This window comes from Cyanistes caeruleus, chromosome 1 (assembly GCF_971803275.1).
Source record: "Cyanistes caeruleus chromosome 1, bCyaCae1.hap1.1, whole genome shotgun sequence".
Lineage (NCBI taxonomy): Eukaryota > Metazoa > Chordata > Aves > Passeriformes > Paridae > Cyanistes > Cyanistes caeruleus.
In genome coordinates, this window is record NC_141701.1 from 27,485,156 (window position 1) to 27,506,960 (window position 21,805).

The window sequence follows — 21,805 nt, forward strand, 5'->3', positions numbered from 1 at the left end:
GATCAAAGGGACGTGCAGCTGCAGGGGGCTGGGGGGTGGTGACATATTTCAGCCTCAGTTGCTGTAGAGGACAACATGGAGCTCACACTTGAGATAAGACTATCTGGGAGCACACAGTCTGAGAGTCAGTGTAGCTTAGGCACAGAGGAAATTAGTGACTGAGGGTGCAACCAAGTGCTCAGAGCTGAGACTGTGTCTAAATTCTCACTTTATAGTTGTAGGGGATGGATGACCTGAGAAGCTGCTTCCAAAGGATTTCAGGCAACTGAGCTTTTCTAGTCTTTTTCAGAGGTCACCACTTTAGCTAGGCCAATCTAACATGAACATGGTGTCTCCACAAAAGGGGAATTATTTGAACGATGACTTCCAACACTTATTAGCATAACTATGAAAATAGTCAATAGATAAAAAATTCACTATCAGAAACTGCAGAATTGATTGCATGTCTTACCACTACCAAAAAAAATTTATTTAGAACATAAAGGTATACCTAATACTACACTGCCCAAAGACAGACTTTAAATGATGGGTGACAATTTTTCCAAACCGAAAGCTGCAGCTGTTAATTATAAAAGTATAGCCTTCTCTATAGGCTCTTCAATAGAAAATACAAGACACATTCATAAAATCCATATTTTATTTTGATAAAATCCTTATAAATATAAAAGAATTGAATCAACTCCACTGTTTACAATATGTAAGAAATATGTAAAACTTGTTTATGATATGAAGCAGTAGCCTTATTCCTTTCTCTTCTGAGACAAACATATCCTTTGTATCCTTCTTGCAACTTGTAAACATTTTTTTCCACATTCTGTAGCTACTCACATAACAGGGAAACATATGAGATCAAATCCTAAGTTTAAAAAAGGAGTGAAAACATACAACACATTCCCATTTTTCTTTTTAGTGCTGCTAAAGGCCTTTTATTTCTCCAATGGTCTGTTTGTGATCTTTTCTTCAAAAAATACTCAAAAGGCGTTGGTAGGCCTTGCAGGATATAATAGCTATATTCTGGGGAGGAGAAAACAAAAAAGTCCACATATCTTAAACTAAGATAAAATATATATCTGTGTCTAATTTATTGTTCTAAAACAGCATATAAAGTCAATCCTGATTGTGATTTCCCTCAGGTTTGTTCATCTAAGTTCAAATGACCCATTGAGGTAAAAGGCAGAGCATATAAAAACTACTTTAAAATGAATTCAAGGAGAGCAGTCATGGAAGATGAATTTGTCAGAAGTACTACAGTGATTGGTGTTAGTTGCTGCCAGTAAAACCTCTAGCTGCCTCTATCAGGTATCAGGGGGTTTCAATATGTAATTCTCAGAGCTTAGCTCAGAGTAAATCTAATTCTATCCTAAGGTACATCCTATGGAATGTTCAGTAATAAAAATATTTGGTGTAAAACCCCCAATTATATTCAGATTAAAAAAGCTCCTGAGAGAAACACAGGCTCAAGTCAACTCATAAAGCCAGACGTTTCAATATATTGCTATTGAGGGCTCAGCTTTTCATTAGATGTTGACTTGATTCCAATATCTTTGGCTCTCTGACTATTCTCTTTGGTCTTGGAATATAAGTGTAATCACTGAAGTTCAGCTATGAGAGCAGAACATCAGCCAGCACCTTGAGACATTCTATACCTGGGTAATACTGTGCTCCACAGTGAGATGAGAGGCAAGCAGCACATGGTTCACACTGCAGTGTCCAACAGTCTGGAACAACAGCTACCCCTGCCTCTTGATTTTAAGTCACAAAGTCTGACACTACATGGATATAGTGTAATAATCCCTTATTTTTCAGCCAATGCAACAAACAGGATTTAGGAAGAAACAGCTTCCTCTATGCCCTTTCACCTTGCAGTTTTCAGGTTTCAGGACAATTTCATCTTGTCACATTGTGAAATTCAGGAATACCTATTCTACCTGACATGATCTTGCAATATACAAAATCCTCACTATTTGCTTTAAAAAAAAAAAAAATCAATCAGTAGATGATTACCACTATGAAGCAGCCAGAATAACAGGCTCATGTAAATATCTGTTTTACTTAAATGTTGCTAGTCATTACTGCTTTTTGTAGGAAAGTAATCATGGTATTGCAAAAGTCAGCAGTGAAATTACATCATCCTTGAAATATTTTTTCCTTGAGAACTGCAGTGTGAGGTTTATAAAGAAGTTAAATATTATGTTAGAGACCAGAAGAATAATCCCAGAATATCCTGTACTGTCAATAATACCAGGGATCCTGTTCAGTAATTTGGTGACAAAATCTGGGCAACTCCTTCACCACGTTTGACCCTTATGATTAGCAGTGACCTCTGTGTAGGCAATGCTGATGGCTCACTGCTTCCAAGCCAATGCACTCAAACCCAGTCAGACCTGTTAACATCAATGACCCTGTGACATCTCCAGATATACCTGTGAGAACTGACTGCATGGTAAACTACTAAACTACTAAAAAACAACAGCTATTTGTTAAAACAACTCACAAAAAAAAAAACCTAAAAAAAGAAAAGAAAAGAAATAAAATCACAAAGTATATTAACTATTAAAATGAATTCAGCCTTTGGTTTCAGTGGGAGGCTACTTTGGATTTACTCCTTTAATTCCTTCTGACTTCTCGTCCCCTTAGAGGCTGGGGAGGCCGGAAGTTTCTCAGCAAGCAGCAGGCAACCTCATCCTCAGCAGTGCTCAGGAGGCTGCGGAATTTGGCCAGCTGTAACCAAAAGAGACATAAAGTTCAGCAGATAAACCCTGATATCAGTAATAATGAAAAAGCATATAAATATTAAAGACGCTTTTCACTTTTTTTCCACCTGAAAGAACAGACCTCTATTTTATTAAGTTATGAGGGGAATGGCAATTTCACCATTTCTATCCTTGTAAATGAAAAAGAATGACTACTGAGAAAATATCCCAAAATACATGTCAACATGAAGCTGTGTGTAAGGATTACTTGTTTCCTTTGTTCACACTTTGTCTTCCATAACGTGATCTAAACTGGGGGTGGGTGGGGGTGTGTTATATTTTTTTAGTTGGATTTCATATTTTGGAGATTGTGAAATGCTTTTCACCAAAATATAAGGGTTTTTTTCTTATCATACAAACATTCTGTATATGTTTCCTTCTTAGAAGAGTTTATTCACAATTAACCTGGAATTGCAGGTGTGGTGCTATAGAACGCTTCTGCATCTAGCACTTACTCCAGCCATGAGATATTACAAATTCTTCCCTTGTGAAGACACAGGACAAGCACTTATTAATAATTCAGCATATGCTGATCTCAGCAGAAATCCCATCAGAGCTCCATATCTAAGCCTTGGGAAATCTCAGACTGATTTCTGACCTAAGTTTAGAATTTTGTTTAATTTCTAATATTTCCAATAGTTACTACTTCTATATATCACCTAAATTCCCGCCTAGGTTACCAAAGGTAGGACAGCACAAAAACCACTCCATTATAATAGAGCATTTGGCTGTATGGCAACTGCACTGTAATAACATTAAGAGAAGAAAAGGTCAATGCTATCTTGCTTCACCCCATTCCAAAGCTAACGTTTGTAATTCAGGGTTCTGTAAGTTTCTAAACACTTGAAAGTTATTTTTAACTTCTTTGGTCCTGAAAACTGCAACAAAAACTCAGTAGCAAACTCTAAAGCCCTAAAGAAATACAAACTCAAGGAATAAAACTAAGTGGTAGAACAGTATCTGTCACAGTGCTGACTGATCAATCACAATGTGGACATTACTGGAAACACTTTTGCTTTGTGAATGTTTCTATTGATAAGAATATAGCAATTTCTACTTTAATCCATAAGATGTAGCTAAAGTTTATGAAAATGACTAATTAAGGATCACTATATACTTGACACTTCCCCACACCATGTTCTCTGAGCCTGTTACACGTGGCTGTTTATATACAGCACTTCACATTTTACAATGTATTAATTATAGATTTGCCCAAATAAGAAGCTTTTAACCTGAAAAATGGCTTGATTTTGGAAAGTTGATGCCTTAACACAAGTTTGCCATCCTAGATCCATGCACCTTGCAGCGAGTCTTACAAAGCCAGATTGAGGAGAAGATACAGATGAGAAAAATACACACACTTAGCAATTTAAATGACTTCATATCAGTTACAAACAAATTTGAGGTTTCCTTACAAAGACACTCAGGGAACTGTCTTAACATTTTTAGCAAAGACTGAAGTCACCATTTCTGCTGATTATGTGGTCTCTACTCAGAAATACTTTACACCCAAGAGGATCAGCCCGCTGGGTGTCACTGTTGCCAAGTTAAGATACAGGATGAAGCTTCAGCAAGAAATGTAAATAAACTCTTTTACGTCGAATCACAGCTTTCTTAAAACAGCCTAGCATAACCCCAACTTACTACAATAGTATTCCTTTTTCACAATTCTAGTAAATTCATCAAGTGTTATGTATTTATAATGCAAGAAGAAATCTACTACTTCTCTGCCAGATGAAAATGCCAAAGATGAGGTTTGAGGAGGATATGCAACTAATTAAATCAACTGGAATTCCAGAATTTCTAAGCATCACCAGAACTCTTTTTTCCTTTAATTTGCCTATGGATTATTTTTGTTTATTAATTTTTAGAGTATGCAGATTCTTTAAAAAAATGAATAATAAATAGCTGTTACAGCAAGAAAGGCAACTAATCAGAATAAATTTGATATACAAATTTCGGTTTTTGAAAATCTTGTAAAGTCTGCAGTGCAAAGGTCTGCAAAAAACCATAATTTTGGGTGGCATTTACAATTCCAATTCTTACAAAAGTAACATTTCTATAGCAGTGAAAAATTCAAATATACCTGTTCAGAGCAAACACTTATGGGCTCTCTCAGAACAATCCAAATGACGCTCTCAAGAAGAGGTGGAACAGTGAGAGAGCCAAAGTAAGTCCAGTAGTCCAGGGACTTGGGAAGCAGACAGCTGGGATCAAAGTTTGTGAAGAGTGCTTTTTTTCCCTAGAAATAAATAAAAGAAAATAAAATACCAGGGCAATATTATTTAAAAGCAAGAGGCCAAGGTAAATCATGCCAAAGGAGGTAGAGCTTGTTCTCCTAGCAGGTGGGCTGGCAGCACCTGGGTGATAACAGGAGGTCCTCATCACTGCCCTTCTGATGAGGTCTTACCTCAGTGACAGCTTTGCTGTGACTTTCCTCAATGCCAGCAGGACACCATGAAAGGTGTCATATTAGCACAGGCTCCCCAAAGTTACAGATCACCATGACATGGAAGTTGTGGGGAGAAGACAGAAGATGTTAGACTTGCAGCACGGTCTCTGTGGGGCTGGCAGAGTTACCCCACAGGTTACTGCCAATTGCTTCCCTCCCCACTCACTCCTCCCAGGAGTTCTTGTTCTCCCTGTATTGGCTGACAGGCCAGAGATATGTGTCTGAAACATCATGCTGAGTTTGGCTGATTTCTCTCACACAGTGGGTTATTTCTCACCCTGTACCTCAGCAAAACAGGGAAGGAAGTCTTTCCCTCATCTTTTTTACACGGTTCCATAAAGTATGTTTTTCCCCTGCTACTAGCCTCATAGCAACAGATTTATCAGAAACTGGGTTCTGTGAGGAACAAGCCTTCTCCTCTGATCTTTTACTGTGTAAAAATTATTTTTTGTCTAGTTTTCAAATTAAACAGAATGCACATAAACTCTCTCAAATCAGGTATCAATTGCTAGGAATAAGGAAACATGTAGGTGCAGGGAGTAGCAGGCAGATTTCAAAAAATAAAAAAACCCCAACAAAAGCCAGCACCAATATTGGCTAGTATTCTTTCAGAAGGACTTGTTCACCTTGATTCTGATGGTGTCCAAGCGGTCAGTAATCTTGTTCAGCTGAGGGTTGCATTCACCAATCTATTGACACCAAATAAAAAAAGAAACACTGGAGCTCCAGAGAAAAGCAACAAAAATTAATGATAAGCAAATGCATAATGAAACTGCTTTATATAACTGAAGTGGCTGTAAGATCTGATGTACTTTTTGAGTACAAGGCTTTGACTAGCAGGTCCTTAGAAATAATACTGGTCATAAAGAAGATTCACTCCCTTGCTGATAGTATTCTGGATAGTAATTGTAATTATTTCAGCTACAAAAGAATTACAAACTTTTCATTACAGGGGAATAGAAACAATTTCTCTTTCATGTTTTAATATGTGGGATATTAAAAGTTACAGACTAACATGAAATTTACAGAAATTTAAACTGCTTATAACATTGGAAACACCGTTCTTATGTAAGAACATTCCAAACAGAATTTGTGTGCTAAGAAATCCAGTTTTCCTTGAAATCCCATTTCCCTTGAGTCATTGTAATGCAAACTGGAAAGACAGAATTACTGAACTGCTGAAGCAGTTCTTTGCTGCATGGAATGGCTCTCTGACTGCACCAGCACCACTACTAGCTGTTCTCAGGAAGCTTTGTCAGCCACCAGAAACCACAGAATTGACCAAAGACTTATCTTTTGCTATAGACTGTATGAATTCCCCATCTTCTTCTTCATACAGAAGTCAGTGAAGCTGTTGCATGAATTTAATCTTAGAACAGGTGCAGAAGGCAAAAAGGTCTAAAATAATTATTAAGAAATTCTCCAGTTTCTGGTTTTGTATTTTAAAATAATTGTTATTTTCCAGAAGGAACTGCCAGCTGAGAAAGAAGCCATTACAGAAACCTTAATCAAGCTGTCCCCCTAAAGGAACATGCTAGTCAAGTACAAGTTACTGGGATCCAAACAGAAGCAGCTGAATTAATGGCATTCCACATCTAATGTTGTATGGGCTTGCAGACTAGGCAAACTGAAGAGTTTGACTGTCTTGAAAAATCCGCAACTAAATACTAGGAAGGAAATAAGTTTAAAATAAGAGTCTCTTTAGCAATAATTACACCAAACATCACCATTATCTCTTTAGTCTTATAATGCAGATTTATTATGAGGGCTGAAGCATTCTCATCTTACCTTCAGAAATACAGCCATGACTGCTAGTCCATCTGACTGAGAAGCTGCCTCAACAAAACTGGAATACTTCTCTGCATTCCAATGGACCACATGAAGCTGAAAAGCAAGAGACACAGACAGCATCAACTCTTGCTGAACTCAAGGAGTGGCAAATGAATATTACAACTTTACTGGGTTTGAAAATCTATTTCGTTCTTTTGTATGAAGAATCATTCAGTGTTCTAAATGCAGATATTTCATGAAATGAGTAAATATGTACTTCACACAAATGACAAAAGCATTCCCAGTGTCTGTGATTATTAAAAATTTACCAGAAATCAGTACACCACAGTGCCTGTCAAATTGCTGTTGGGTCCCCAGATTTTGAACTGAGAAGTTAAGACAAAAAAAAATCCAATGGTTATATAACTAGAGGTTTTAAATCCATTTTTAGTACAGCTGATTTTAAAAAGTGATTGAAATTCATGAGGATGTCATTTGTATTTTACTCCTCTTTTTCTTTAATCAAGCTTTCAGCAACATTAATCATCCACATAAATAGCTAGAAAACAGGCAAATACACACTAAACTTGCACTGACCCCTTTTCCCTTGTTTAGCTTAGGGGAACATCAGCATTTCATTTTTGACACTTTTCAAATATTATTTTCTATGACTACCAGTAGTGATACTCTTACAAGCAGCTTGATTATCTCAGTTTTGAGCACTTGCATTTCCAACATGCATTATTCTGGAAGTGTCCTGTCATATTTGCTTAAGAAGTTTAAAGACACTACCCAGCTGGGAGGGAAGAGGAAAAGCCTGTGATGTCTATTTCCATGCCACATAAGTATCTCCTGTTAAATCAGATTTCCTAATTTCTGACCACACTTCATGACAGGAACTCCTGGTTCCCAGGAAGTGCCAGGCTGTTCCAGCCTTGAGCAATGGTCTGACTACCAAACTGGAGAGAGCATCCTCACACAGAACTTTAAGTACTTCACAAACATTAATTACTTTCAGAAATCCTCAATGGATTAGCAAATCTTATTACACAGTTTTTAGTTAAAGATGCTCAGAAGTAGGGTGTGAGATTGGCTTTTCTAAAATTGGTGACCATCATTTCAGATGTTGAACTTCAAGAATGCTGAAAAGCAACTCATTGAATGACTTAAACTGGGATGAACCCATGAAAAATAAGGCTTCCTTTTGGAATACAGCACCTACAAGACAAGTAAGAATAATTTGGGAAAGCTGAAACCTGCTTTAAAGGATTTCTGTGTGAAGTAACATAGCTGCATGGTTGAAATAGGGCTCTAGAAGTATGAAGATTTTTATTCTAAATATCATTCCTTGCTTAACCACTGTGACTTTCAATTTTCTATATCTATAAAATAGAACTCTTACTTGGTCTTACTTGATATCAATGTTTGTTAAGCATTTGGGTTCTAAAGTGCTGACACATTATTTGCAGCAAGTAAGGAATCCCATTGTTGTCTATAATAATTCATGTACAACCATGATGACACACATGCTGGCTCACAGCTTTAGAAATCCTTGAAGGAAAGTTGCTAAGAATATTATACATTAAACCAGGAGGAGAATATAGTCCACTAAACCTTTGTCAAGTGCATTAATATTCTGGGGCTCATAGTGTCTGCACTGCTCCTTATTATAAATTCACAGAACCTATGTTGAACAACTTTTAAACTATAACATTTTTACATACACAAAAAGGAAACAGATACCCTCAGTCAGAAATTAATTTTATTGTGGATTTAAAAAAAACCAAAACACCAAAAACAACCCAACAAAGAACAAAAAGGAAAATTCCCACAGCTACTAAAAGCTCATTCCCACTCCCTCATAGCTTTGCCAAAAAAACCCCAATAATGTAACCCTCCCAAAACCAAAACCCCCAAACAGAGTGTGAAACAGTTTTGGGTACAGACCCGTTCTCAATGGCTTGTGACTTCTCTCTAAGGAATATATCCTGTCTTACCACCACTGTGTCACTGCAGCTTGTGAAGAGACCTTGATCAGACAGTATGTTGTCACAGAGAATGGAGCCATGGATCCCTTCTGCTTCCTGGTAGGCTTAAGGGCCAAACCTTGCCGTCTTCTTTACCTGTACATTAATTCTTTCTGCAATTCAGTTGATGCTTTTTCTTGAAACCTTGCACATCTTCCTTTCAAAGGTGAGCACTGAAACCATCTTCATGTCTCCTTCTGAGGTATCTTCTTTTGTGTGAACAATATTCAGAAGCCTTGATTTAAATTCTGAGTTTCTTATCCCAAAGCCAAAGTGACATCTAGAGAGCTTCTTGTGGAGGGTTACCCAACCAACAGGTAACAGAAAGGCTTTTAGACTGGCTAGAAATTCAGAGATATTTTCTCCTTCCATTTGGTTTCTTAGATGGGAAACATATATTTTCTCAGCTAGAAATTTGGGGTTGGTACTTAATGGTTTTAAAGCACCTCTATTAATTCTTTATATTCCATCTCACCTGGTTCCTGTGGAAAACATAAGCCTTTAAACACTGCAAATGTCACTTTTCCCCATTAGTGTTAGAAAACCGATTTTTTTTTCCTGACCAGTATCTCTTATAGCATTTCCAGTAAAATCTGATCACACCACAGTGCATACATTACATATTTTTCTTCTGTAGTATTATGCCCTTTATTTGTCCATTTATTTTTACACTTTTTACTTTTTTAACCCCAGAGAACTCTGACACTGTCTGAATCATACGTTTTTAAAGATCTCAATCTGCTGAAAATATTCCATGTTACTCCATTTGCAAAGAGGAATCTCATACTGAGAACTTTCTCCTGCAGATTACTCAAATCCCAAGGAGACAGAGCAGGAGTGAATGCTCCATGCCAGAGTAGATGGTGCACTTCTCCCTGTGACACACCACCTCCACTGAAGCACAGTACCCCACAGACAGCAGCCACCCCACAGACAGCAGGCATCCCACAGATATTAAAGCATGGTTCTCAAAGTCATAACCACCACTTTGTTAAGTGCACCACAAAATGTAACTCTTCTATGTCTTTACAAAAACTTTACACTATATAGGCCCCAAATCCACTAATTCTGTGGTTTGTCATTGAAGATGATTTTAGAAATGTTCTCCAGGGAAGAAACAATGAAAGAAAAAGTTTAAAATAACTCTTGAACATTAAGTCTTGCTCTTATCAAGCTCTTGTCTTCTGTAGTCCTTTTTTAATCCTCTCCAAAGCTTTCAAAGAGGTTCTCCTTTGAGAAAGGACCAAACATGCAACACTTCAGGAAGACCGCTTGTCTTTCGATAAAATGAGGGGAAGATGAAAAGCAAGAAGAGGAAGGGCAACATCATTCTTGCAATGGAAAACTAGCCACAAACTTCTAGGTACAGATGACTCCATGTAGAGCCTTACCTCTGCCGCATACTTCATCCCGTCCACCGTGTGCTCAGAGCCGGCCTCATCATTGGACCCCCAGTGGAAGTGAATCTGGCGCAGCCTGTAGGTCCCGCTGAGCGGCCCCCCAGTCAGCACTGGAAACCCAAGCAGAGGAGAAGACTTCACTGAGAGAACAGGAGACTCTACCCACATCCTCTAACCTCACACCAGACTTCAGTGTTTGGACACTCCTCTGCTCCTGCTCATAAGTTGTCTCAGACGGTTTCCCATTTCTTGGAAGTACTACGGAAACCCTCACCTGTTGAGAATATGACTATGAAAATTGCATTTAGGGGCAGGTTAGTGGGTTATGGCCCACTAAATGATATGCTGTTATTGTCAATGTTGGATATTTCTCAGAGAATGGGAAAATACTTCTATTTTACAACACTCTAGAGTTTCCTCTCTTGATTATATTCAAAAGAATCACTAAGAAATTAAGCTCAAAATAGAGGTTTTATAAATAAGGAACAGGATCATAAAAATGTGGTGTCAAGAGAATTTATTTTCCTCTTTGAAATTTGGGGGAAAATAGTCAGAGCTTAAATTTTCAGGGCTCTTTCCTTTATTTGAAACTAGATTTGAAACTATGTCAGATTGAAGTCTGAGGAAAAGGATCTTATTTTAACATAAATAAAATTAAGCCAATGCTACATATGCATTGTACAACTGCATTATTACTGACAATTAGCCAGGGCTGGAAAGCATGTCCTGTGAGGAACAGCTACATACTTTGGGTTTGTCTAGTTTGGAGAAAAGGAGACTGAGGGGTGTCCTCACTGCTCTCTACTTCTGAGGAGGGAAAGCAGAAAGGGAGCTTCTGGTCTCTTCTCTCAAGTATCCAGTGACAGGACTCATGGATAAGGCTCAAAGCTGTCCTAGGGAAGATGTAAACTGGATTCTAGGAAGCATTTCTTTACCATGATGGTAGTCAAACGTTGCTTCCTAGAGAGGTTGTCAAAGCCTCAGGCTTATCAGAGTTTGAGAAGCATTTGGACAATGCCCTTAACAATATGCTTTAACTTTTGTCTAGCCCTGAACTGCTCAGGCAGTTGGACAAGATGATCGCTGCAGGTCCCTTCCAACTGAAAGAGTCTATCTACTCTATTCTATTATTTTTGTTTATATTCTCTTCTGTTCTAATTCTGTTCAAAAAAGCATTCATATGGGTGGGCTTTTCATTATTTTGCCTTTGCAAGTGCTGGTAATTTTCTTGTCAGAATCAAAATATCTCTTCACAGAGCTTTGAATGTGAATTACACTCAGAAAGATTCCTTATTCACAGCAAAACAAATCATTCCACTGGCCCAGCTCCATATGTCCTCTGAGTGTTTGGGAATCAGTCTGGAATAGTTTACTGTCTCATTATAGAAATTTTAAGGGGAAATAAGGGGTCATTTAACCATACGTTTTTTAAATTAAGAGCAGTAGGGATGACAACTGCATTTTTTTCTCTCTTCTAGGTTTAGTCCAAAACCCAAACTTTCTTAGGAAGAAAATACACCAAATAAAGATGAAAGAAGAATTTTTAAGTTGCCTATTTCCTAACACAAGTAGCTTGGATAATGAAAAGAAACTGGGACTGTTTGTTCTAGGAAAAAAATATTTAACTTCCTTAAAGCTTCAACTTAAGAACATACATTTACACAGCCTATAAACTTAGCAAACAGAGGAGATGGGGCACTGGCACTTTTAAATTCCTTCTTTTAAGGACTGTAAACTTGGATGTAAATGATCCTAGAAAAGTGTAAGGATCGGTGTTCAAACTGGCTGAGAAAAAAAGTATTATGTAGAAATGCATCAGCATGAAATTCTTATACTGAAAAATGTGGGAAATCGCCTGTTGATGTATTTGTGCCACATCACAAAGTAATGGTAAAATCCTTTCATTACAATAGTAATTAAGGAAAAGGGTAGTCAAAAGTTTTTAAGGCAAATATCAATTATCTCGAATTTTGAAAAATGCTGGAAGAAGATCAATAGAAAAATTTCAAAGAATGGAGCTAATGTGGTACCAGAAAGCATAAACAAACTTACACAAACAGTTACAGACTTGACAGCCCAGTTCCAGTGCTGACCAAAATGAGGAAATAGTTCATATGGGAGTCAGTTAATAGTGCATTAGAAGATGCTAATGTATTTAGTACCAATTAATTTGATTTTTTTCAAGAAACCAACACATGGCAGAAGTTCTTACTTCACAGAGGTGCCCCAGAAGCCAAATTTGGGCCCTAGAAAATTCAGTATTTTTTGAACAATGACCTGAAAGAAAACAAAAACAACACTGATAAAGTTTGCCAGTGATAAATATCAGGGAAAATAGTGAATTTCTCATTTTATGGTTGTGGATTGAAGAATCTACTCCATGCACAGAAGACATGGGGTCTACCGAAGGACACTGGGGATTCCATCTATTAGTTATCTGATCAACGTCTGACAGTGCTTTGCCATGATATGAACTATATTCTTGGAGATACGGCCTGAGGAAAGCAGTGTGAGGAGGATCACGCCACTGTTGCTTTGGTACCAGGGGAAGCCTAGAGAAACACTGTGTTCAGGCCCTGTCACTTCACAGATGGATTCAAGAGAGTGGAAGAGGTTCTCGGTGTATTCACATTCATTACCTGTTTTTCTTTTAAACTGTGAGGGTAATTAACAATTAGAACAACTTACCAAAGGTTGTGGTAGGTTCACCATCGCTGGAAAATTTGAAATCAAGAGTGTATATTTTTCTAAGAGATGTGCTTTAGTTCACCAGCATCTACTAGGCTCGAAGCAGGAATTAATTCTGGGAAGTTCCGTGGCATCTGACACAAGGTCAGACCGATCATTGACGGTCAGCTGGTGGCTTTCATGCAACATCAAATATTGACAGAAAGTTTAAAACTAAGACTGTTCAGGAAACAAAAACATGACAGTGTGTCCACCTATGTCTCTCCCTATTGTCACTAGTAAGTCCTCAGGACTAACGGGTCATCAAAAATTAGTGTTGCTCAGGCTTTGATTCTTGTGAAAGCATCATATGGTCTTGGATCCTCAGCTAAGCCTCACACAGCCACAAAATGATTTTATTGCTTGAAGATTCTGCACTCCTACAGCTTCAAAGGAAGGCATGCTGGCTTGCCCAAAATCCAAGAGAAGGTTTCAAAGATGAAGGCACTAACAATTCAAAGACTATGATAAACCAGAGAACTTCTAAATAAGAATTATTGTTTTCAAAAAGGGAAGCTACATACCCGTGGAAAAGACTGGGGCAATAATACTTTTCAGAGAAGAAAAGGGATTACTTGGGATCTATTTCAGTTGTTCCATATTGGCTCTTACTTGACATAAGAAGTCTGAGTATAGGTTGCAAAAAGGGGAAAAACATATAACCAAACCTGCAGCTAAATTCAGGTTAGAGATTTGAGCGATCGGTTGGAATGAACCTGTAATGAGACATAAAGGATTCATCTGCAGTGAGAGAGAGAGACAGCAGCATTTGAAAAACTGTACACAACACTGTTCAGACAAGGGGCTGGCACTCTCCAGCTATTGGGGGTGGATCAAACCACTCCTGTGAGTAGGGAATCCCAGCACTTTCTGAGAAACACAACCTTGAATTTGTGTCCAAATATGTTCCCACACTGTATCATGCTGAAAGACAGGGAAAAAGGAATCTCTCATCCAGAACAGCAAAGCCTTACTGTTTATAAGGAGTTCATACCCAGCAGTGAGACATGCCCAGGCTGCAGGCATTCTGTTTAGGAATTGGTGGAGGAAGTTACAGCACAAGAGTAAAGGAACAAACCTGATTTGTTGACGGTGTCATCAAACTCCACACTGGTGGAGTGCCCGTTGTTAAGGATGATTTTAGCAGAAGCTGGATCATAACTGGGATTTAGAGGACGGAGGGAAGGATCATACTTGGTTTCCTCAGTTTTGATGTCGATGGGTGACTGACGGTCTCCATTAGCAACAGGAAAAACCTCCTTCCAGTGGGCAGGCCCTACAATGGATTGGAGAAGTCTAAATTTCTGACAGCATTCTCATTCTTATGAAAGAAAACTCTGCTTGAATTGTCCTCATCTGCACTTTTAAATTCAAAAAGGATGCATTAGGAAAAACACAAATCAAAATATCCAGCTACTTTTGCTGCATCACATTGCAATAGCATTCCTCAGGACCCCTTCATGTACCTTGCATGCACTTTTAAACAAGGCCACATGTAGTATGTACTTAATTATTCTCAGGTAAGACACAGCTATGCACAAGACACCTACAACAAATGCTCATTCAAATCAGGCATCCTGTATCCAACAGGCACTATGTCCCAATAAATTTTTGGCATACCATTTTTGCCTAATGTCATGGCTCATTGTGTCTTTTAAGGATTACCTCTTTTCTATGCAAATCCCCGCATTAAAATTTTTTTTATGCCTTAGTCAGTTGCTGCAAAAGACCTGAGAACACGTCTTCCACTGATCACTCTGAATGAGATGGGGAGATGTCAAAAAAAGGCAATTGATGATGTCAGAAAATGCTGAGTGGCTCCTGGAGCCTGATGGCAGTGCCTGGAATCTAAACACTGCTGCACCTCTGATCACCCCCTCCCAGCCCACCAGCTGTGCACACCAGCTGTGACAAGAAGGAGAGACTGTCACCCTCTAATCATGAAGTGTCCATACACACAGGCACACCTACACACACACACACACACACACTAGTGTAGCATTGAAAAAAATCAAAGAACAGGAACACTCATGATAATGCCTACATGAGGTTTGGATTTCTACTGCCTTCAACTGATGAGAGTAGATCTTCCAGACACAGATGCAGCACCATTCACCAGACTTAAGTGGAAATTATAGGACTAAAGAAGCTGTTAATCAATACTAGTCATCTCAACCTTCCTCTCTCCAAACAGGCTAAGCCAAATGTCACCTGAAGAGCTAATAAATCAATAATATGGATATGAGAAAATGGCAAATGACATCCTAAAATAGTAAAAAAAGCTTCATTGTTAAGATGTGTGAGTTATCTGTTGTTACTTACTAAACATCAGAGAGTTCCCTATAATTCACAATAAGAATATATGTGCCATTGTTTAATCATATTTGGATAAGAGGGTAAAGAAAAAATATGAACAATAAGTTCCCTGAGGAATATATTCTGTAAAGACAGAAAACAAGGTTTAGGATGGAAAGGAGGGGAAAGTAAGGGGAAAGAAGAAAGGAAAAAGACAAGGGTAAAAGGTGAAAATCTGCAGGGCAAAGGATCTTTCAGTATTAAGAAGAGCACAGCACTTGTTTTTCCTCCAGGCTTATAATGAGTAAGAAGCATAATAAATCTATTGAGAGACTGGATATAAGAAAAACTTAATATGAGCATCAGAACCTGGTCCAATAAAATTTGCATCACAGGAAATTCTCATAACTAACTCCCTATACTGAAGATAACTGACCTCAGTGTAAAAATTGTGTTTGGGTCTTTCTGGATGGCTTAGCACTTATATAAAAATGACAACAAAAAAGAATGAAAACATATGATGCAGTGGTTAATAGCCTAACATCAAAAGCTGTTAGAGATATTTTTCTTTCCTTGACTTCAACAGAAGAGAGCAGAGCTCAGAAACTCACAGGTGCTAAAAGCACCCATGCAGCCCTGCAGTAAATCAGGGAGGAAGCGCCCACAGCGCCAGGGGGCCGCAGCTTGCACAGCACCTGGGCAGAGAATGATCCTCCTCTGAGCAGCACTAAAAAACAGAACTGGGAAAAACTTGTAAAGAATGAACTAAGACTTAAGCCTCAGAACAAAGACAAAAGCCTTCAGTCTTGATCTGTTAAAAATTTAATTACTCCATTAACTAAACTCAATAAAGAAATGGATTCTAAAGCAGAAGATAAAAATCTGACTGGTTTGAAACATAAAACTGTTTAAACTTAATTCCTCTCAGTTCATGAACAGTCACAAAGCCATTCAATATTCTAATTACATACAGTTTAGAATATAATTTTAATAGTGTTTAGATCCTACTACCCTGTACTTAGGGATGCAACACAAAATTTTGTTTGTAAGGAGCATCACTCCATAATTTATACCATGATTTGGAATGCTTAGAATAAGCTTATTTTTTATTTTAATAATTAGTTATTGCTTAATTTTAATATTTCTGATACTCCTTAACTGATAAAAGGCAAAAATACATTTATGCACTTAACTACTTGGTCTCCTATTGCTCTGACTCAGAAATAACCATAGTTATTTGAATTATATAATATGGATGACTTGTATTCAGAAATAATACAAAGTTGCCAAAAAGAGAACCCAAGACTATGATTCTGTCACTGTCTAATTGTTTAACAGTAATATTCAGTCCTAAAAAGACATTATTACTGGTTTGGCATTTGTTCTTGGCTCAGATGACCAAAATACTGTTTTGCTATGGTGACTAAACATATACTAGTAAACAAACTACCAGACATCTGACCTTTCAAAATATACAACAAAATACCAAGAAACTTCAGCTCATTTTGTACCAATAGGTTATATCAAGAAGTATTCCTTACTAGGTAATCTACCAGCAATCTAGTACAATTATCATGCTTTTGCCACTCCAGAAAAACTGACTCAATTTCTACAGACTCTAGCCCAGTGCAAACCTGTATATGATTGTTGTAAAAAAAAAATCATTGTTGAAAGAGATGCTCAAATGCATGTCATGCGATCAGATTTAAGTCAGTGGGATTTCCAGGGTGAAAATTTCTTCTGAATTCAGATCTGAATTAGATGCTTCCATATTAAAATAATGTACACTTCAGTTTTCTAAATATGCACTTTAAGACATATCTAGGGAGTATAACTCATTAATTCACCTACCTACATTTTTTCCTTTACTGAATGAAAGTGATTAATATACCTATTTTTGAACTTATGAAATCCTCTCCTGCTGTTGGGAAAATGTTCTCTTGCTAGAGGCAACTTTCTAGTAGCTCTTAACAATCAAAGCTATTGTGACTGAGATTTATGACAAAAAAAATGAACCATCTGTTCTGAAGATTTCATGCCTTTATTTTGCACACAGCATTATCACAGGCAAGGAATTGCCTGACACTTTTAGGTCAGACTATTGCTGCACATACCACTCACCAGCATTGCACACAGCCAGTTCATGAAACAAATCTCACAATGAAGGCAGTTTGGAATTTAGCAGGAAACAGAACTCACTATAGCACCTCACAGTGTTGCATCTTGATCCAGCTGAAGACCACAAATTTCATCAACAGGTTAACCTGAGACAAACAAGACACTACAGGATACAGCTGGGTTCCAGTGAGCCTCTATGCATGCATAAATGGAGCATGTACAGGTGAAAAAGGATTTAGGTTGGTTTGGGGTTTTTTTCCACAGTTTGTTATTATATACAGAAAATTCACTATTTTAATATGGTCAAACCTTGACAGGATCACATTCTCATTTATTTCTTAAGATAGTCTATTGCCTAGTTCATCAAACACACAGTGCTTAAATTTATAAACATAGATTTGCAAGTGATTTTATTGCATATTAGGTTACATAAGATGAGCTCAAACAAAATAAATTAAAAATTCATGATGGATAAAATTAAGCACATTTTTTAAAGCAGATATTGAAATAATGTAGTTATTCTCAGAAAGAAAAAATGTATAAGGAGTTATGGCTCAACAGAAGTATCTTAAAGATCCTTTTCAATGAAAATGATTCTGTGAATTAATATCCCTTTTATCTATAAAATGCCTCAGCATTACAGTAGTAACTAGACCAAGAGAAATTTTTGCAGTAAAAGACAATACATGTAAATAATTACCACATATTTCATTAAACAAATAGTAAACTGAAGGCAATTGATTTCCCACTGAGGTCCCTTCCAACCTTACTAATTCTGTGATTTGCCTTTTAACTAAAGCAATTCCCTTTTAAATGAAAAAGGACTCAAGGGGTGAAAACATTCTTGTCCTGACAGGAACCTTAAGATGCAGTGAAAAGCATGCATGATGCCACACTGAAGCCAGTTTTCAAGATTTCAGTATTATGCCTCTACAGATAAGCAACATCAAAACTGTGACATAAGAAAAGCGGCAAGAAAGCAAAGGCCAGGGTTTTCACAGAAATAAAATAATTCCTTCATGCATTTCAGAAATATGTGCATCAGAGTAACTGAGAACTTCTGCACTAGGTTTGTGTGACAAGAGACTGGTAGCAGGGAGGCTGCAGGTGTGGCTTCTGTGAGAAGCTGCTGAAGCTTTCCCTATGTCCAATAGGGCCAGTGCCAGCTGGCTCCAGGATGAACCCACTGCTGGACAAGGCTGGGACCACCAGGGACAGTGCTAGCACCTCTGGGAGGAGATTTAAGACAGGGAAAAAGTTCTGTGCAACGGCAGCCAAAAGAGAGGAGTGAGAATATGTGAGAGAAACAGCTCTGCAGACACCAAAAGGAAGGGGAGGACCTGCTCCAGGAGCCAGAGGAGAGATTCCCTGCACCATAGTGAAGACCATGGTGAGGCAGGTGTGCCCTGCATGGAGGTTCACAGTGAAGCAGAGATCGACCTGCAGCCCATGGAGGGTCACAGCTGGAGAAGGTGGATGTGTGTCTTGAAGGAAGCTGTGTCCTCATGGACAGCCTACACTGGAACAGGCTGCTGGCAGGACTCCAAGGAAAGCCCAAGCTAGAGCAGGTTTGCTGGCAGGACTTGGGACCCTTGGGGAATCCATGCTGGAGCAGTCTGTGAAAAACTGCAGCCTGTGGGAGCACTCACACTGGAGAAATTCATGGAGGGCTGTCTCCATGGGAGGGATCCCATGCTGGAGCAAGGGCAGAGTGTGAGAAATCCTCCCACTGAAGAGAAGGGAGAGACAGAGATAACATGTGGTGAACGGACCACAGATGCTGCAGGAGATTTAATTAATTTCACTTTATTTCTGTCTCAATTGTAAAAGGTAATCTTAGTTTCAGAGAAAATGTTTTCAGGCCCATGAAGGCCAACAAAATTTTTCAAGAATCAGAGCAATTCCCTTCACCCACTACACAATCAAACAAAAAAAAAAAAGAAGCAAAATCAGTACAATAAATGCAGTAAAAGAGAAAAAGCTGAGAAATAAAACTGATGCTAAAAAAGAGCACTGAAGTGTTTGACTTCCATGCCTCTCTCCTCAAATCTCCTGTGAAAGGTGTGGTGAAGGCGACGGACTGATGAGGAATTATCCACCCCATAGCTGCTGTGGGGCTCCAAGAAAGGAGTGAAAGGCAAGCTCTATCTCAGATATGTTACCAGGCAGGCAATAATTAAGAGTTTTATAGGAGAGATGGGGCCTCAAGCAAGGTCCATGGCCACCCCAGTAGAAATTCTGGTGGCCTCCCCTCTCTAGAAGTTGAGAATAGCAAACAAGAAGAGATAGGATAAGGGAGGGAAAGTGGGCTTCTTATCTGGACAGTGCAGGTGAAGCTCAAAGCATAGAAATGTATGGAGAAAAAAATTAGAAAAACAAGACCCATTTACGTCTTCAGGGGAGGGGTAGGGTAGACTGCACAACAGCAGATAACACACCCAATCATTGCAACATCTCTGGGATCCACCACCACCACCCTGTTTTTCAGGAAAAGTACATACATCCAGAAAATATGGAACAAGAGGGCTAGGAAGGAAAGGTAGTACTTGCACAAACAGTATTCCAAAGTCTAAGTAATAATATACACAAAGCATGTTCTTACAGGCATTAAAGAATGCTTATAATATATATATATGCAAATATATAGCTGTCTCCCTTTACTGTCACGGCGTTTCATTTCTCTGTGTACAGACAATGTAAGATATTCCATGCATTTTATCACAGTTGAGCCTACAATTTACAAAAAACACTTTCATTCCTACTTGCATGACTTGTGAGACCGTCTGCACACTGGAGCAGCGTTTGCATGACTGAAAATGCAAAACAGAGCAAAGTCTTTAAGCTTGCTGATGAGCCCATCTTGGGACTTCAAAGACTGACAAGATGAAGGAAACCACGGAACAACTGAAATCCGAAGGCATCTCCTCTTAGATGCATAGTTATACATTTAAATAGCCAAGTCAAGTAACTAGGAATTCCCACCGTGCAGCAGAAGCAGAACACAGCTGGAATCAGCAAAGCACTGCTGGTACAGCAGTTCCGATCAGTGCGGCTGTCAACCACGTACTCGATCAGCGCACACAACTGTTCAGCTAAAGGAGCGAACGAAATCCCAGCCGGGACGGCTCACACCCGACCCGGAGCCCGGCGCGACCCTGCAGGCGATGCCTGCACCCACGGACACCTCTCAGCCGCCTGCCTTGCAGAATGCCGAGACAAAAACCCGCTCGCTCTCACTCTGCAAAAGCGTTTCAGCTCATCCAGCCCTCCCGAGGGCGCGGGAGCTGCCGAGCCCGGGAAGGGCAGCGTTGCCCGCTGGCCGCCGTTCCCTACCGTTGTGCTCGTCGTATCCCCAGTGCAGCATGGCTCTGCTCTCCTGCGGCCACGGGACGGGACAGCACGGGATGGGACGGGACAGCACGGGATGGGACGGGACAGCACGGGATGGGATGGGACAGCACGGGATGGGACGGGCTGGGGCGGGAGAGGCGGCTGTGCCCGATTTGAAGGCGACGGGCGGCGACGCTCCGATCCTCGGGCGCTGATAAGGAGAGCTGCAGCGCTCCGGCCGCCCGGCCCGTCCGTGCCTGTTGTCGCCCCAAGCCCTTCGTCTCCACAGCCCAGGCTCTCCACAGCACCGTCGGGGTGGCCCGGGGGAGGCAGTGCCATCTCCCAAAGGCCCGCTCCAACAGAGGGAAGGTGCCTTCACCGGCCCCCGTCCCGCCAGAGCACGAGTTGTGCGGCAGGGAGAGAGGGCAGTGTCCATTCCTGGGGTCACCCCCGCCCCTCCCGAAAGTTAAGCCATGTGCGCACCTCTGCGTCCCCTCCCGTTTTTCTCCCAGGGGTGTAAACCCAATTCCCTTTGCAACAGGACGCAGGCAGACTTCACATTTTCCCAAGCGGGTCGGGAGGCAGGAGGGTGTCCCACAACCCGCTGGGAATTTACCCAAGCACGGCGTGTGCCGGGAGCTGCCCGTGGGCACCTGCTGGTGGCAACGCGGGGCTTCGGACCCGGACTTTGGCTGCGGGCACGCGCCAAGGAGCCCTCAGCCTTCCCGTGCTGCAAAAGCAGGGAGAGGCAAGCAGGGCCGAGGTTGGGGCAGGGGCGGGGACAGGGGCAGGGACAGGGACAGGGACGGGACAGGGACAGGGACAGGGACAGGGACAGGGACGGGGACAGGGACGTTCCCCGGCGCGGCTCCACAGCGCTCAGCCGAGGCGGCGCGCGCCCCCTGGCGGCGCAGGTGACAGCGCTGCGGGCCA

General features: G+C 40.0%; 1 protein-coding gene across 1 annotated transcript; it reads right to left on the bottom strand.

The window, feature by feature from the left end:
* Nucleotides 1-623: 623 nt before the first annotated feature.
* LOC111924590 (carbonic anhydrase 13) lies at nt 624-21,779 on the bottom strand. Its single transcript, XM_023920815.2, has 7 exons — nt 20,876-21,779; nt 14,208-14,405; nt 10,394-10,512; nt 6,994-7,089; nt 5,832-5,894; nt 4,840-4,995; nt 624-2,721 (listed from the first exon to the last, which is right to left on the bottom strand). The coding sequence occupies exons 1-7, from the start codon at nt 21,306-21,308 to the stop codon at nt 2,608-2,610; spliced, it is 1,179 nt and encodes a 392-aa protein (XP_023776583.2). The 5' UTR covers nt 21,309-21,779; the 3' UTR covers nt 624-2,607.
* Between the last annotated feature and the right edge of the window lie 26 nt (nt 21,780-21,805).

Bases quoted from the DNA above. Each gene is read 5' to 3' on its own strand.
- LOC111924590 (XM_023920815.2), bottom strand. From the start codon at position 21,308: ATGGACACTGCCCTCTCTCCCTGCCGCACAACTCGTGCTCTGGCGGGA. The intron at 7,090-10,393 runs GTAAGGCTCTAC...CTTGCTTTTCAG, and splicing joins GGATGAAGTATGCGGCAGAG to CTTCATGTGGTCCATTGGAA. The intron at 4,996-5,831 runs GTGAACAAGTCC...ATTTATTTCTAG, and splicing joins TGGACACCATCAGAATCAAG to GGAAAAAAAGCACTCTTCAC.